The 16,598-nt window shown below is 28.0% G+C and overlaps 1 protein-coding gene across 1 annotated transcript; it reads right to left on the minus strand.

Moving 5' to 3' along the window:
- Nucleotides 1-569: 569 nt before the first annotated feature.
- LOC118186321 (myophilin-like) lies at nt 570-15,334 on the minus strand. The gene is made up of 6 exons (XM_035356403.2): nt 15,150-15,334; nt 12,195-12,349; nt 9,092-9,158; nt 5,002-5,106; nt 4,883-4,915; nt 570-1,539 (listed from the first exon to the last, which is right to left on the minus strand). The coding sequence occupies exons 1-6, from the start codon at nt 15,198-15,200 to the stop codon at nt 1,345-1,347; spliced, it is 606 nt and encodes a 201-aa protein (XP_035212294.1). The 5' UTR covers nt 15,201-15,334; the 3' UTR covers nt 570-1,344.
- Between the last annotated feature and the right edge of the window lie 1,264 nt (nt 15,335-16,598).

Raw genomic sequence — 16,598 nt, forward strand, 5'->3', positions numbered from 1 at the left:
TTAGAGAACAAAATTGTTGTGTCTCTCCAAGCACAATCTTTATGCAATTTGGAGCTCCATTACATATTACACAGTGTGTTATGAATGTTCTTAAATGTCATTTTACAGAAAAATAAGTTAATTAGCCTGCACTTTCATAATGTGTGGCCTCCCCAATCCTTAGACCTCAAACCATGCGATTTTTGGATTTGGAGAAATTTGAAACATCTTCTATCTTCTAAGTTGTGACAATCCAAGAACTCTACCTGATCTTAAAGCCAGCATTTTACGTTACATGCTGAACATTTCCCAGCATGCACTTTGTCAACTGTAGAACATGTCATCTTGAGATTTCAGATGGTAGCTGAAAATGCTGGCCATCATGTGAAACATGTTTTTTGTAACAAAATTTGTAAAGGTATGGCTGTATGTATAATTTTTTTTTTTTTCACTGAAAGAAATTCTCATTCCTTGTCCACCACAAAATTTCACAATTTTCTGATCACTAGCAGCTTTGAAATACAGTTCTTTTATAACTTGCATCATTTACGAATAAAGGTTTCTCTTCCCAAACATTTAATGCAAGAATATAAAATAAAACTTTTTGCATATTTTATTGATAAAAAATGTACAAGTTTTTATATTCATAGAAATTTGGCAACATTTCACATTGTACACATTTTTAAACACAGTCTGATATATTTACTAACAAAGTTTACAGCAAATCAACATAAATGCAAAAATCAGTCTTCAAAATCATCTCCAATATGACTGAATGTGAATACATGTATAGTATAATTTATGTATGTAACTTTATAAATGCACTTATATTAAAGGTATTTATAAATGCACAATATTAAAGGTATTGAGGTTTCAAAGCTACCAAAGAATATTTGAAACACAATTTCATAACACTTAAAAAATAATAAATAAAATGAAGTTTGGGGCCTGATAAAAATATTTTATATAATCACCAAATTTAAGAATGGAAGATATTTAATTTGAGAAGTATACAAAATATGTCATATGTATGCTCCACATTTTAACAAATATATTAAATCACTGCAAACAGCTGCTATTAAGGTGTATTGTACTGTCCTTATGAATTTTAGATTAAATAGATACATAAGTGAAAAATGATTTATAGAATGTATAAAATAATAAAACTAATTTTAAAACATCTCAAGTTACACTGATGGAATATAACTCAGGAACAAAATATCACAATGGAATATCAAGATCTATAGAACAATATGAATTTTAGACGGTCAAAAAAAAGGGCAAAATGACAATTAGGAATAAAAGCCTTTGGCTGACACAAAAAGGCATCAGATGGCAACATATACAAACAAATTTATTAAATGTTCACCTGCCATCTGGCAGTATTTGCCTAGGAGCACCATATGGAGTCATTCCTCGCTGAGACGCTCCTTGATTTGATCCAGATTGCAAACCTATAATAGTTTTCCCCATCTCCAACATTTCTTTTGTAAATAGTCTTTTATTTTCATCTGCAACTTTCACACCAATTGTGGGACCTTCATATCCTTTTTTCTTTGCCTATTAAAGATGCAGTCAATTAGTATTATGTATTCGTACATTACACAGTGCAACTTGCATGAAATTTAACATAATCATTTAAAAATTAAGATTACAGTTGCCTGGAATTTATTTGCATGATACAAACATAATAAAGTTTGATTTATTAATATGAAGAAAACTTCCTTTTTTTCCAAAGAGAGCATTAATATTTCAAAACAGCATCAATAATATTTATTTATAAAAATGTTCAAAATAAAATTTTCACACATTTGCAAATATGTTTAAATCATATTTTTCCAGTGATATGTTTCTTATTATCAAAATTATAGTATATTTACAAATGTTTAACATGTTGCATAAAATATTCTATTTTAATAAGAATATAAATTTGATAGCAGCAGTATGTGAATGATACGGTCTTGATGTACTCTGATAGCATATTTCAATCATGCTAACCATTCAACATGATTTTCACAGATTTCATAAAATGAAATACATCAAAACTCTAATTGTCCTTATCACCTCTTTATAAACAAATAAGATTAAGTATTATGCTCCTCTATATGTCCTCATTTCTATGGATTTAAATTAATGACCAGAAACAATTTTCAAAATCAGTCTGTGTGGCTACTGAACCTGAAGATTTTTTTTAAATGTGTGGCTTTTAAACAGTGAAAGCTTAAGATCTAATTCAAGATAAACAGAATAAATATTTCTGAAATGTTGAAAATCAATACAACAGTTACTTAGAATATCTAGATATGTGGATTGTGCCATTTAATCAATTATTTCATTTCGAATAGTTGAAATTTAAGAACTTATATCAAAACCAAATTATCCATTGAATACATGGTAAGGTAAAACAATTGACATTGATGGAATTTTATACAGTTCTAAAGATATTTGCAACTACACCAAGAATGAACAAAATTCAACTAATTTTGATGGCATCATTTCATTAAAAAAAAAAAAAAATATGAGCTCAGCACTTTAATTTTTCAAAGTGTCAAGTGTAATTCTTTGAGCTCCTGAAAATTAAACCGTTACTGTTTGCCTTATCACAATGCTAGTAGAAAAAGATTATTTTTCTGAATTCAAATGCAATGAATGGTCCAAAAGTGAGCTGTATTAAAAGTACAGTTTCTGTCATTTCAGTTATGTAGCATTCCATTCATCTTTGCTACAACAACTTTCAATTACATTTTAAAGTGAATCTGATCAATCAATACAATATTTATGATAATCAGAATATAATCTGTAAATATTTATGATTGTTCAGATTAAAAAATTTTGTTCAAATGAAGTTGATACCCTTATGGTACATGAATTGCAGAAATTCAATTAACTCTCTCACTGGCACAGTTGGATCTGCTTATGAAAAAAATTTATTTAAACATGATTTATGTGCTAAATTTGTATTAATTATTTTAGTCTCCATTTCTATAAACTTTAATTCATTAAAATATTATTTAGATCATTAAGAGAAAGAAGATAAAATATTTTTTTTAACATTTTGTGTGTTACCTTTATTTATTAAATATCATGTTCTTTGCACTTAAACCATAAAATTAAGTTCAAGAGCAATATCGCAAAATAATTTTAAATTGAGCATAGTTTTACAATTTGATATACAGTCTCACACACTGGAGATAAAAATATTTTTTCTGTACAACGCTGCCATTGCTCGCTTTGAAATCCTCGAATTTGTTAATCAAAAATTCGTTAGAGTTTATGAAATCGATAACAAAACAAATTCCAAATTTGGGCTTCCAGATGGCCATATTCGCAGTAGGGTTACATCATTCGAAATTTGCATGAAACATACATACATTTATGCAGAGTCTTTATTATCTAATTTCTTTAAATATGATAAAGGGTGATAATATGTGGTGGCAACAGTTTGAAAAGTGAAATGGACATTCAGAGTGATTCGAAGCAAAATCGCAAAACGAAAATAATAATCTCTCCATCCACAAAGCCCCTTTGGACTAATAAGTTTACCAATGACAAAAGCTTACCACTGAGTGGCAATGATGCCACTCAAAAGGTTATGCATTGTTGCAGTTTTTACTTATAGGTATAGTCAGATTCAAATAATTTAGGAAAATTATATCAAGACACAAGGATATTAAATATACATTTTAAATAACTTTTCCTTAGTATGTGAATTTGCATCTGAATGCCTATTTACGGTCTTACTTTTAAAGACCTGTATATATAAAAATTAATTTCACTGCATTATTTTAGCCTAATGAATAACCAGTTGTGAATTTGAAATAGCAAGAGGAGGGTATTGTTAAAAAGAAATGGCATTTTATTCATAAAATATATACGAATTTCTTTTAGCTCTGAAATATTTGTTGAAATAAAAATGATAAATAAACAAAATTATTTTCTCGCTTCCATTGTAAAAAATAAGTATCTGATTGCAAATCATTAATTTAAATCTATGGATATGCTGTGATTCCAGTTAAGATAACTGAAAGTCTACTGCACGATATAATTCAAAATAATGAATTTTCTTCCCAATATTTTTATATCAAATTACAGTCTTATGCACATAACAGTTATGATATTAAAACAAACTACTTTTGTTGCACATAACAGTTATGATATTAAAACAAACTACTTTTGTAACATAATTATAATCAATTTTGAATTCCTCATATACATGTAAACTATCTCTCAAAGTAAGATAGAGAATATTTAAATTATCATTTACAAAAGAATAAAATGCATCATAAATAACACTTAATAAACCATACAAAGATTATGGTATCAAAATTTGTTTAACAAGAATAATAAATAGTGTGTGTATTTAATTACGGCAAAGCCTCGAGGGCTATCTGCTTAAGGGGAGGGATGCCTTCATGGAGGACTTTCTAAGGAAAACTGGCTCGTATACATGTTACACATGGGGAAAGAATAATAAATAGAATTCAAAACTTATAGTGCCATAGATTGATATATAAACTAAAAGGTTTTAATGTAAACCAAACAAAATATTTTTATAATGAAATATCCATCCAAATCATATTAATATTTATAATTCATATATTGTAATTCCATAAATACAGTTACTCATAACATGTATGCTTAATAGTCTTTTACCAGTCACATAAAAAATGATGGTGATCACTATTGAGCAAAGACTAACTGAACTGAAACCAGTCAATGACAGAGCGAAGTCAAAATTTCATCGTCAATAAATAAAAATAATAAAGTCTTTAAAATTTCAGATGAAATTTATACATATTCCACTTGAATAAAGTTATTTGAAAATAGTTTTGACTTTTTGTGTTTTATGCGTTATGGAATTTCTTTAACCCTTCCCCAAAAATATGATAAATGGTTTACTTACCATTCCACCTAATGCAAATATACAATTGACAACCTGAAAAATATTTTTATTTTAAAAAATTATTTACAATAGAAATGAAAGCATACAACACACAAATGTACAAGTATAAAAATTCTTACTGTATATAAGTTTTTCCTTTCATATAAGTCATTTACTTGAAAAAGATCATGCCTTTTCAAACCATATGCTTCACAACCTTTTAAAAACATTTCTAGATTTTCCCGCTGAAACAAACAAATAATAATTATTTTTTAATGGATAACACAATTTATATGTGCATATATATTGCAAATGAAAACATTTCATTTACTAGTATGGTACAAAAATCATGATTATTATGGACATATCAAGAAACTAAGAAAATATATTTTAATCGTAAGTTTAACAATATAAATAATCTTGAGACTTTTTACGATCTAATGGTTGTGCACTTGACAATTATGCATTTGTAAAAAACATCCTTTATTTATCCTTTACCTGTTTCACCATTAAAAGGCACTACAAACTACCTTGCCTATCACTACTAGTCCCTCAGTTTCTTATTTTATTCTTTTTTCCTAACCTGGTTTCTTTTTCTCTCTTTTATTGACTGATTCTGGAAGATTGGTTGGTTAGTTCAACAATCTTTTTTTTTTTTTTTTTTTTTTTTTTTTTGTAATCTATTTCTTCTAAATTCTTTGTAATTTACTTGTCTTGTAATCAATCGAGTAAATGAAGTGCTTTTGTCCCCCTCATTTACTCAATCACAAGATGTGTTGAATTAACAAAAGGTTATTTTGTAATATATTTTTACATTTACAAATTGGGATCTTGCTACCAAAGAGATCCATTTGTTGGGATGTCCCCTGTTACATGTTGTTATTTTTTATTAAACACTTTGTATTGACATGGTTTATTATTTCTTTCACTCCTTTCTGACTATACAACTCATACAGGAATGCTTTTAGCGCCATCGTTAGATGATGTTTGGAAAAGTATTTTTTCCTAAGCTTCTTCATCAGAAGACAGTCTATGGCATCAGCTGAAGTTCTGCATATAACACTTAACATGCTGGTGTATGGGGGGAAGGTCACGAAATATAGCTGAACACATCAGTCATTTAGCAGTCTCCTCCCTCAGGATATTACTCAGAATGCATTACAGGGAGGCAACAGACAATGAACATGTGACGGAAGGGAAAGGTGATATGCAAACACAGTTGCACATAAGAATGGAGTTAACTGACAATTAAAGATGTTCTATACAGTGCCGGATTTACGTATAAGCTGCACAAGCTATAGGAGCCACTCCCAAAAATTTTAGCAATATCCCACATAAAAAGAATTTACTCATATCCCTCATAAAGGGCCCCACATCTCAAATAGCTTAGGGATCTTGTCAAATCTAAATCCGGTCCTGGTTCTATACCTAAAATGGCAATGAAGCAAATAAATACTAGAACCCTAAGTTATGTAGAAATGCAGATGATAACAAATACTATAAATATAAAATGAAATACTTATTCAACATACATACATAAGTACAACTTAATTAATAAAGTATGCATAACACAATATTAAATACACTATTCTAGCTCACATGGTACATTTATAATGTATTTTATCTTCCACATATGAGGGCAAAACAATGAAAAAATACTAAATCCACACCACATATCAGACACACTGGTTCAAAATGTACATGCATATCTGTGCTCACAGTCAGGACTGCTGTAATATGATAAGTATGGGCTGCTCTATTTTTGCAACAAAATGGCTCATTCTTGCTTAACGAGCATTTTTTAATTTGTAAGCCATTTATTTCTTAAAATTTTAAAAACCTCTTGAAGTCTCTCACAAACTGCAGAGAACTGAAACTTAGGGATATTGAATTAGCTAAATTGAGAGGCAACTGCGAATGGAATTTTACCAATAACATAGTTACTATATTAAAAAAAAAAAGCAAAACTTTAGAAGTTCTAAACTTATTTCAATATTTATACAATAGAATGATTTTATGAAAATTTTTGGTACTATTCCGTTTTGAGGGCCGTAAAAAAATTGCAGTGAAAATGTATGCGCTCATTTAACAGCGTGCAAAATCTAGCATACGCGCTGATTTCAGATTGCATACGTTTATATAAGTTTATACAGTTCTATATTTCTTAAGACACCATTGAAATACTAGTTTAATTTTTAAATACTTTTTTGATATCCTATGGATTTAACAATTTGTAAATTGCCTGTGACGAAAAGTCTACAATAGAATTTTGAGTAAAGTGCAGAATCACCTACTGCTTTATGTGTTTTTAAGAATTGCACATACTCGGTATCCATGTACATATCAACCTATTTTCACTTATAAAAAAATCCCAGAATTGCAAAAAAAAAATGGCACTGCGCACACCCTTGACTTTATCTATGTACACATCGACCTATTTTCACTTAAAAAGTAAAAGAAAATTGACAAAAATTCAGTTGTTTTTACCCTTGTAAAAAGTGGCAAACAAATAAGTCGATGATTCTGCACTTTACCGAGAATTTTTCATAGAAAAGGCATCATTCATTATAGAAAATTATGTTTGAACAACCAACGAGATGAAATTATGCTTTAGCGATAACTCAATAGTGATACATCCATTCAGTTATGTTTAGCAATTTTTATATAAATTATAATAATGATCTGAAATAGTTATTTACTCTTATGCTTCCATTCAGTCATGTTTAGCCTTTTTTATATAAATTATAATAATAAAAAGTATTATATGAAATTAACTTTTCATCTAAATTAAAACATCAATCTTAGATAGTTATTTACTATTATACTTCCTTTCTTGCGTTAGGGTTACCGCTATTATTTTTGGCAGCACTGCCATCAACAATAGTTTGGCGATTTTTTACGGCCCTCAAAACCAAATAGTACCAAATTTTTTAATGAATTACATTTTCATAAACAATAACTCATTTTGCAAAATAACTGTTGATCTAGTGTATAAAAAAATCTAATGACAAATAACTTAAGAATCCATGTTAAGCATAGTTTAATGAGATGAGCTTGATACTAATTATATAATTTTTGAAAAGACATAGATATGAGTGTGTGCATATATACAGCTATGTAATTCCAGGATAATGAGTTCAACTTTGATTATTCTTCAACATCTATCAATTTTATGAAGATAAAATTAGAACATTGCCTCCTTGAGGCTGGTACTTAAATTGGCTTAGAATTTGAAGGAGAAATCAATGCAATTTCATTCATCAACTCACTGCAATACCAAGTAGACTTAAAACAACAAGAATCAAACTCTGAAGAGCCACATTGGGAGAAATGACGCACACGCTGAAAATTAAAGTTTTAAATACGTAAACACCACAGCGTTTCTTCTGGAAATTATGGTAATTATTTAGAATACTTTCTGATGATCCACAAATCTCTGCCAAAAGGTCAACTTGCTGGTGACTAATTTTTCGCCAAGCTAATGATGCAAAATGTTACAGCCATTTTCAAAATTGCTGCACACCAAAAACTGCATATAAGAACAGTCAATCAATAAAATTGAAAAAGCAAGAAACATCAGTAATAAAACACTTAATTTCCCAAGAAATCTTTCTTTTTGTACTGTTATTCTTCTATGTACACAGTGCTCTGTTTTTGTTTTAAAAAATCAGAGATTTGCACAAACTGAGCATGATACAGTTTCAGCACTGCACACTGGCCAAAACAGACATGTGTTACACACATACCTGAGTTTCTTTTTTACACTATTGCTCTCCCCATGAGCAAAACAATCTGCTTTCACTTAAAAAAACACAACAGAATTGCAAAAACTCGGCATTGCAAACTGGCCAAAACAGACCTGTGCTACAGTTATGCCTGAGTTGCTAAAAATACTTTTTGGTGACACAGTGGGTTGCCACATAACTATTTTGGTGATATACTGCTTTGCCTCAAGAATTCTTTTTGGTGGAGAGTAGATTATCAGAGTATTGTGCATTATGTTTTTAGCTTTAATTCCAATTATAAATGTAATTAATTGTTAAGATACATTGTAAAATAAATAAATTATTTTTGTAAACAATTCATAATGTACATAAATTTTATGAATAACTACCAATAATGCATATAAATTTTAACACAATAAGATATGCTTTTAAAATCTATAGCAAAAGATTTACACTTAAGTTTTTATCATTTTATGATAAAAATGAAACATTACTAAATTCTTACCTCTTTGAAAGGAGCTTTCATTGTATTTATCTTCGGAACAGCTCCGGGTAATAATTTGTTTATCAATCTAAAAAAGGTAAATTTTTATTTTAAGAATGTTTTTAATGATTTTACAGATGTACATACATAATTTGCAAGTTTTAGTTTCATAAATTTAGCTACTGGATTTATTATAATCAATCTTGGGCAATTAATAAGAAATGAGTTTTTAAAAAATAAATTTTAATTAACTTTTTATTTATGAACATAAAAAAATTACTTTGCAAATGTAAATTTACATAAAAATATTGTTTCCAAATCCAATACATTTTAATTAGATCTGTATAATTAAAAAGATTTTTACACTTTTTAAAAAAAATTTAAAATGTGCTGTCTATGAGCACAAATATCACAGCTTTTAAAGGAGGTAACTTTTCTGAACTGTTGATTTCTAACTTTTGTTGCAATTTATAGGTATTCTACAAATTGCAAGGTGGGAGGTTGTTTGAGTAATACCAGCTACAACACAACTCTGTTTAAATTTATGTTTTAAAAAAATTAGCTCTATCGTTTTTTGTAAGAATAATTGCTTCTAAATTTTGTAAATATCTGCAATTAAAGTGTTTTTTCATATTAAATCCATAGTTATTTTTGAATCCTTTAAAAACAGTATTATAAAGTTCCATTTTTGAAAGTCACCTTTTTAAAATTATTTAAACAGTTTAGCCAAGTATTAAAAAATTAGTATAACTTCCAAAATATTAATTTGCTTTAAAAAAATCTACATATAAAACAAGTTACTTTCCTTTAGATTTAAGCATATATCAGGCTTAATTTAGATACAATTCACAAATATAACACAGAATTTAAATGTTTGTAATATTTTTTGAACACTTTGGAAAATGAGCATCAATACTAAATAAGGTTCAGATACCTAATACAGATTCTAAATACTTTTTCTTTCTTAAACATCTAAATAAACTGCACAATATTATGCTTAATAATTCAAAATATAACTAATAATATTAGTTTTGAGAAACCACAATGATACAATTTCAAAGGAATTCCAAGTGTACCAAAATTCACTTTAAATGTGATATTCATTACTGAACTATTAATAATATGATTCTGATTGTAAAATGCATTAATACTTATTCAGATATTCTATTATTTTATGTTCTTTCACTAATTTCAGCTTTTAATAGCCTTATACTTTTATATTGAGAAATTCCTGTATAGGGAAGGAAATCTTTTTATTTATACAAGAACTTAATATGATGGAAGTAAAATTAATAATTAACATACATGGGATTAGTGTGAATAAACTTTATAATGTACCATACACTTAAGTAAAATACAATTAAATACAAACATTAATTGATAAACATTGCTTGATTCTTCATATAAAGTTCCGCAAATGTCTATACTGTATTCAAACAATTCAGATAAAAGTGTGATAAGATAAAATGGGATAAAAAGAAAAAACTACAATTCAGATAAAATTTTTAAAAAAAAAATTATTCTGAAATTTATTAGTGTATGGGGTAAATGCAATTTGTAATTCAATAAATTTCATTAACTGTAAGGAAACATTTTTCTTAGCAGATTCCTTTACTATAAGCTAAAAATTAAATCTTAAATACAATGACATACTGGGAGACACATTGAAAAACCAGGAGAGTTGGCAGTTATATTATACTGATAATATTACAAATATATTTATTTTTTTTAAATAAAATTAATTAAATATTCATGCAAAGCAACAGCTTCAATAATTTTTACATTATTTTGAAAGCTATCCACTTATATATTTGGGGGGGAAAAAAGATAATTGTACTAAAATAATAAAAAAAAAAGTTAATGGTACTTTTCGATTAGCGAAATCTCAGCGAGGTGTCAAAATATTCGGTTAGAATAGAGTTAAGGTACCCCTTGTATTATGGCGAAGTTGTTATTTCATTTATGGTAGCCTGAGTAGTTGAATGTTATGGAAACCCTATTGTGATGTAAGCGGGTGCATGATTCTGGGAAATTTTGAATCATGAGATGTTTTGTGAGGTGTGTTGGTTTTATTGTTTAGACGGTAGAATGGCTGAATGTAATAATGAAGATTAATTTGAAGTTTCTGTACGATTTGGAACGAAAGGGGAAAAGAGCGTTAATTGACTGGTGTAAATAAAGGTTTACTTAGTAGCCATTATAAGTGTCCTGTGTGTAGGTAGTTACTAAGAAAACTATCAAAAGAAATATATACTGAAATAAAAATATCTGTTTAAATAAATGTAGTAAAAGCTTATCTCCAATGTGTATTTAATGCATACTATATTATCTGATTTGTATTTAATATATAATATACAATAAACTTGTATTTAATAATAATTTAATTTCTTTTTCTGAATAAATCATGAGCAATTTAAAAGGTAAGGTAAAAAGATTTTTTAACAGAATTTATGAATACAATCTGGGGGAAAATTGAACTAATAAACTGTTGGGATATTATTCTCCTGGTATCATTTAATTATATTTAAATACTATTTTTAACTCCCTAAATTAATATTGGACACACAATATTCATATTAAACTGATAGATTACATGCAGATATTGAACAAATCATGTTAGTGAACTGATTATCTGATTACTTCATAGCTGAATTTTTCAATAACTGAACAACCTAAACAATAGTGACTCCACATTAAATGCTGAAAATTACTTATTTTGGGGAAAAGCATGCCATTCATGATATTAAGCTATCTACTGCACTATTAGAGTCACCTTCAATGTTTGATAAATTTTCTAATTAATAAAATCACATAAAACATTAAAACTCTTAAATGTTGTCAGAGCAGAAATTTAATATCTGTAATCATTTTTGTTTTCATACGCATCTTTACATAAAAAAGGCCACATACATAAAGCCTTTCTTACAATTTTAACAAAAGAATAGCTATATTTCGCATAAATATGTACATGACAATTAAAATAGGGATCTATTTCAAATGTGAATTTTATTTTAACAAAATGAAATTTATTTATTAAAAAATATATGAAAAGATCGAATTTATAATCTTAATTTATCACTCAGATTAAAAGCAATTCTGTTTAGAAAACAGGCTCCATACTTACGTGCACAATGCTGTTCCATCTTTTAACACATCTGCAAAATCAAACTGATCTTTTACGCCACCATCATGATTCCGAGGGTCAAGATTTAACTTTGTGACATCTCTGATCCAATCTAGAGCAACAAGGGCTTGCTTTAAGTCAAATTTTGCTTGAGCCTACAAACAAGCCAAACAATGTTCTTCATCAACATTACAAGAATAAGTTTCTGCACTCCAAAACAATATTTAACATGCATAGGTAAATTTCATCCGTTAAAAATGACATCAGATTATAATAAAAGTTCTCATACTTTAATAGCTATGCATAATCTTGAAAATATTATACTAGGATTATAGTTAATTGTGAATACTTTTTATATAAATTTCTTACTGCATTTAATAAAACTAATGGTTAATCTGTTATTAAAAATTAAAATATATTTGGACAAACTTTACATGTATTAGCTAAATTTTTTTAAAGAAATATTATCACAAAAGCATCTTGCTTATGTATGAAATAAATTAACCTTAATTGACTGAAAAGACAGTTTTATAGCACCTTGAATTCTTAAGCAACTCAGATTTTCCTTTTCCTATGAAATAGAATTAATAAAAAACAATGTTTTTCAAAAATAAATAATTATTAGTGGAAGAACAGGTGATATTTTATTAAAAGTTTTTTGAATATTTATTTTTAAGCATATAAAATTAATATATTTAGAAATTATTTAATAAATTAATATACAGGGTGTTTATAAAGTCCCAGACCCATTATGATGTTTAATAACTCATAAAATAATGAAGATATAAACAAACTTATGGCATTTATTGATGGAATAACTTATATATTTTCCTTTTCAGGTTTGAATATCTTTACTTTTGTAAATATCGTTTGCGCATGTAGTTAATTTCAGATAATTTCATTTTCCAGTCTAAATATCTGTACTTTTCTAAATATCGTCTGCTTATTAATTACATTTTTCTCTTTTGTGTTTTTGGCAACTATTGCAATGTTATGTTTACTTTTGATGTGTTTGTTCTAGTACTTTTGTATGTGATGTTTTATTCCAGAATTTTATTAGAATTACAACCGCAATAGCCTCTGTGGATGCCGACATGCTTGCCTGGCGTGAAATTGAACATAGACTTGAAATTCTCCGTGCAACGAAGATGGCACACGTGGAAGTTCATTGACAAGGGTCATGAAACTTTTTGAGTCTGACCATTTATGTTATTAATTTTAATCTATCTTTATTATTTTATGAGTTATTAAACATCAAAATGTGTCTGGGACTTTATAAGCACCCTGTATATTGAACTAATATTCATAATATATATTAAATATGGCTTATGTAATAAATTATTGCTCAATGATTTTTTTACGACAAACAAGCTGAGTAGAATAAGAGGGTAGACTACAATTTTTGAGAGTTTTCTTTAAAATATTAATTTTCAAATTTTTACATGAATACCATCAATATGTTAAAGGAGTATTAAAATGAAAACTGTAAAAGTACTTTTTTCAATTTTTTATTTTTCCTTGCTTCAAGCTATTTTGATTCTCAGAATACAGAAGATAACAAATAGGATGCTTTGAATTTCTTACATTTATTGTTCACAGTATATACTAAAAATATTTATCAGTCTTTGCTTATTAAGTATTTAAAACTCTTACAGAATTCTGAAATTTCAAAAAATCAAAAATTATGGTGATGCATCCCTAATTAAATTTCAAATTCACATAAAAAATACTGAGATTAGCTAAAATTTTTACGATATTAATTAGTTACTTTAGAACTTTTTCAATTTTAGGTTCACTTTTTAAATTTAAAAATAAAATCTTGCATTCTGAAAAAAATTTTAGCATTTTTTATAATTTCTTGTAAATTTAAAATAAAAATTTACAGCAAAGTTTTAACCAGTTCAAATAAAATTAAAAACTATCTGCTCTTTTCACACATCTTTCATATAGTTCCTTTAAAAAATAATATGTATTTTCCCCTCTTTTGCTATTACATGGAAATTGGTTGTTGTTATAATGAGAACAAACACTGTAGTTGTACTATATTTTAATATTATTGAGGGTATCAGCTATAGCTTGTGTAGCTTATACATAAATCCTGCACTGGTAAAATCATCTATATGCTAATATTATAGTAATATAAATATTAATAACAAATTTCTGAAAATTTATATAATTATTTTATGGAATTAAAACTTGATTACACCTTCTTTCTAATAAAATATATAAAGTCTTAGCTTCCATGCATACTTTTTTAACAAAAATACCCAATTTATAATGATTATATAGGATGCATTTTAATGAAAGGCAGATTATTTGTAAATAAGTTTACCACTTTCTTACAGCAAAAGTAACAACTATGAATCATGCATTTAATCAATTCCTTGTATAATTCAACAAATAAAACTGACGACTTACCATTTACTAAATTATTTTTAAAAATTAACACGCATCAATTTGAATAATTCCACACACTTAATAGCATGCTATTTTTTCTTATTAATTTTATATAGGATTATAAAACATTGTTTCGGAAAGCTCAAAATAACAACAGCAACAAAATTTATGAAATATTTCTTATAATTTTAACCTAATTGAATAAGAATAAACAATATTCATCTTGAAAACAACATTTTTAAGTTTTTATTTTTAAGCTTGGATGCGATTAACAGAATTAACATTATCCGGTTACTATGATTTGATAGTTTTTATGATTTACAGCGATGCCGTATTTCTGAGCATGACACACTTGTTAAGAAAAATTATACATACTTTTAAAAATATTACCTTTAATTTACAATCTCATCTAAAATCGGTACAATGTGTATACTATGAAACAAAACCACGCGCTGAAACTCCTGCTCTTATAACATGGTTCGCAGCGGCACTGTACTAACACAGCCACCTGTTAACATATCTAAATACCAAAACTTAATAAATTTCAGAAAATTTTACCTTTAGCATACAGTCCCGGCTAAGACCATACGCTGGTCCTTGATATGCCATGGTGAAATTATTTTTAGTCCACTTTTTGAAATGACCGCGAGCTATAAAAGTGTTCCGTTTCAATACACTTCGCAACTTTCACACTTTTCGAGACTAGCAGGAAAAATTCGCTACGCTTACAGAGGTTCAGGCGCAGGCATGGGAGGGGTCGACATAGATGGCGACACTGTTCCCCAAAACTTAGGAAAGTTTCTGATGTAGAAGAGCAGTGAGACTGGAAGCTGCTAAAAAGTTGAATTCATTGGGAATGTTTGCTTGCTCATATGTTGCGATAAAGAATACTTTTAATCAGAATTTTCAATAAATATTTCTTATTTATATAATTACAAGCATAAATTCAATTTGAAGATTTTAAATGTAATATATAAATAACACAGGAAAACGGTGCATTGAAGAAACTAATTGTAATTAAAATTTTAAATAAAAATTCGCAATAATTCAATTTTACTAGGAGATAATTAATGTACTCATAGTATACGACATTATATAAAATTTCCAACTGTTAATGGAAATCCCCTGTTTTAATTGTTAGGGTGGAATCAGGGTCGGCGTTAGGCATTTTGCCGCCCGCGAGTTCTATTTAGGCTGCCCGGTGCCTTCCTAAATTCTAAAAATTTTGCCTTCCCTAAATTTTGCTACTTGGAGTTCTCTAAATTGTGAAAATTTTGCTTCCCATAAATTCTGCCGCTCAGTGCAGCCGCACCGTTTGCACTGGCTGTAGCGCCGTTTAAGAAAAGATAAAAATTGGTACACTAATAGGTCAACGATGCGCAAACCTTCGTTCTTTAGCGTTTACGAATGGATTGCCAAAATTTCCAATTATTAATGCTTAATTTTTATTTCTATGTTTCCTACGCACTGTTTCTTAGTTTGATGAATCTTCTGACATTTTTAATTATCAAATATAATGTATCAAATGTAAGGCCGAGGAAAGTAAAGTAAATCCTTCTTAAAAAAATTAAATTTTCAGTCGTGATCCATAAAGATGGAGTACCAAAATGTTAATTTGCATTTGCTGCCAGGTTCATAAAATCTAATCAATTCATTTTAGCTAAAAATCATAACTTGTCAAATGTATAATTTGTTGCAATAAAAATTTAAATCTTTGACTTCTAACATATTTACTATTTGGAGGTATAATTATTTCAGCATAAAAATGAATTGTAAACTTCAGCTCGATTGGAATTTTTCGTCTCAGATAACTCAAGGTTGGTCACTAACTATTTTATTGACAATGAAAGTATAAAATGAAATTGTATTTGCTCTGGCAGCAACATTTGGCCAAGCTACATTTCATTGATTGGGAAGAAATCAGAGATAGAATTCCAGGGGTCTCAGAATTTTTCGTCTACCACCACCATTTCCGTAAACATTCATACCGTCGAACTATAAGTGCTC

The sequence above is a fragment of the Stegodyphus dumicola genome, chromosome 6 (genome assembly GCF_044657685.1).
Source record: "Stegodyphus dumicola isolate Sdum_Otavi_A_Nest chromosome 6, ASM4465768v1".
NCBI classification, from domain to species: Eukaryota; Metazoa; Arthropoda; class Arachnida; order Araneae; family Eresidae; genus Stegodyphus; species Stegodyphus dumicola.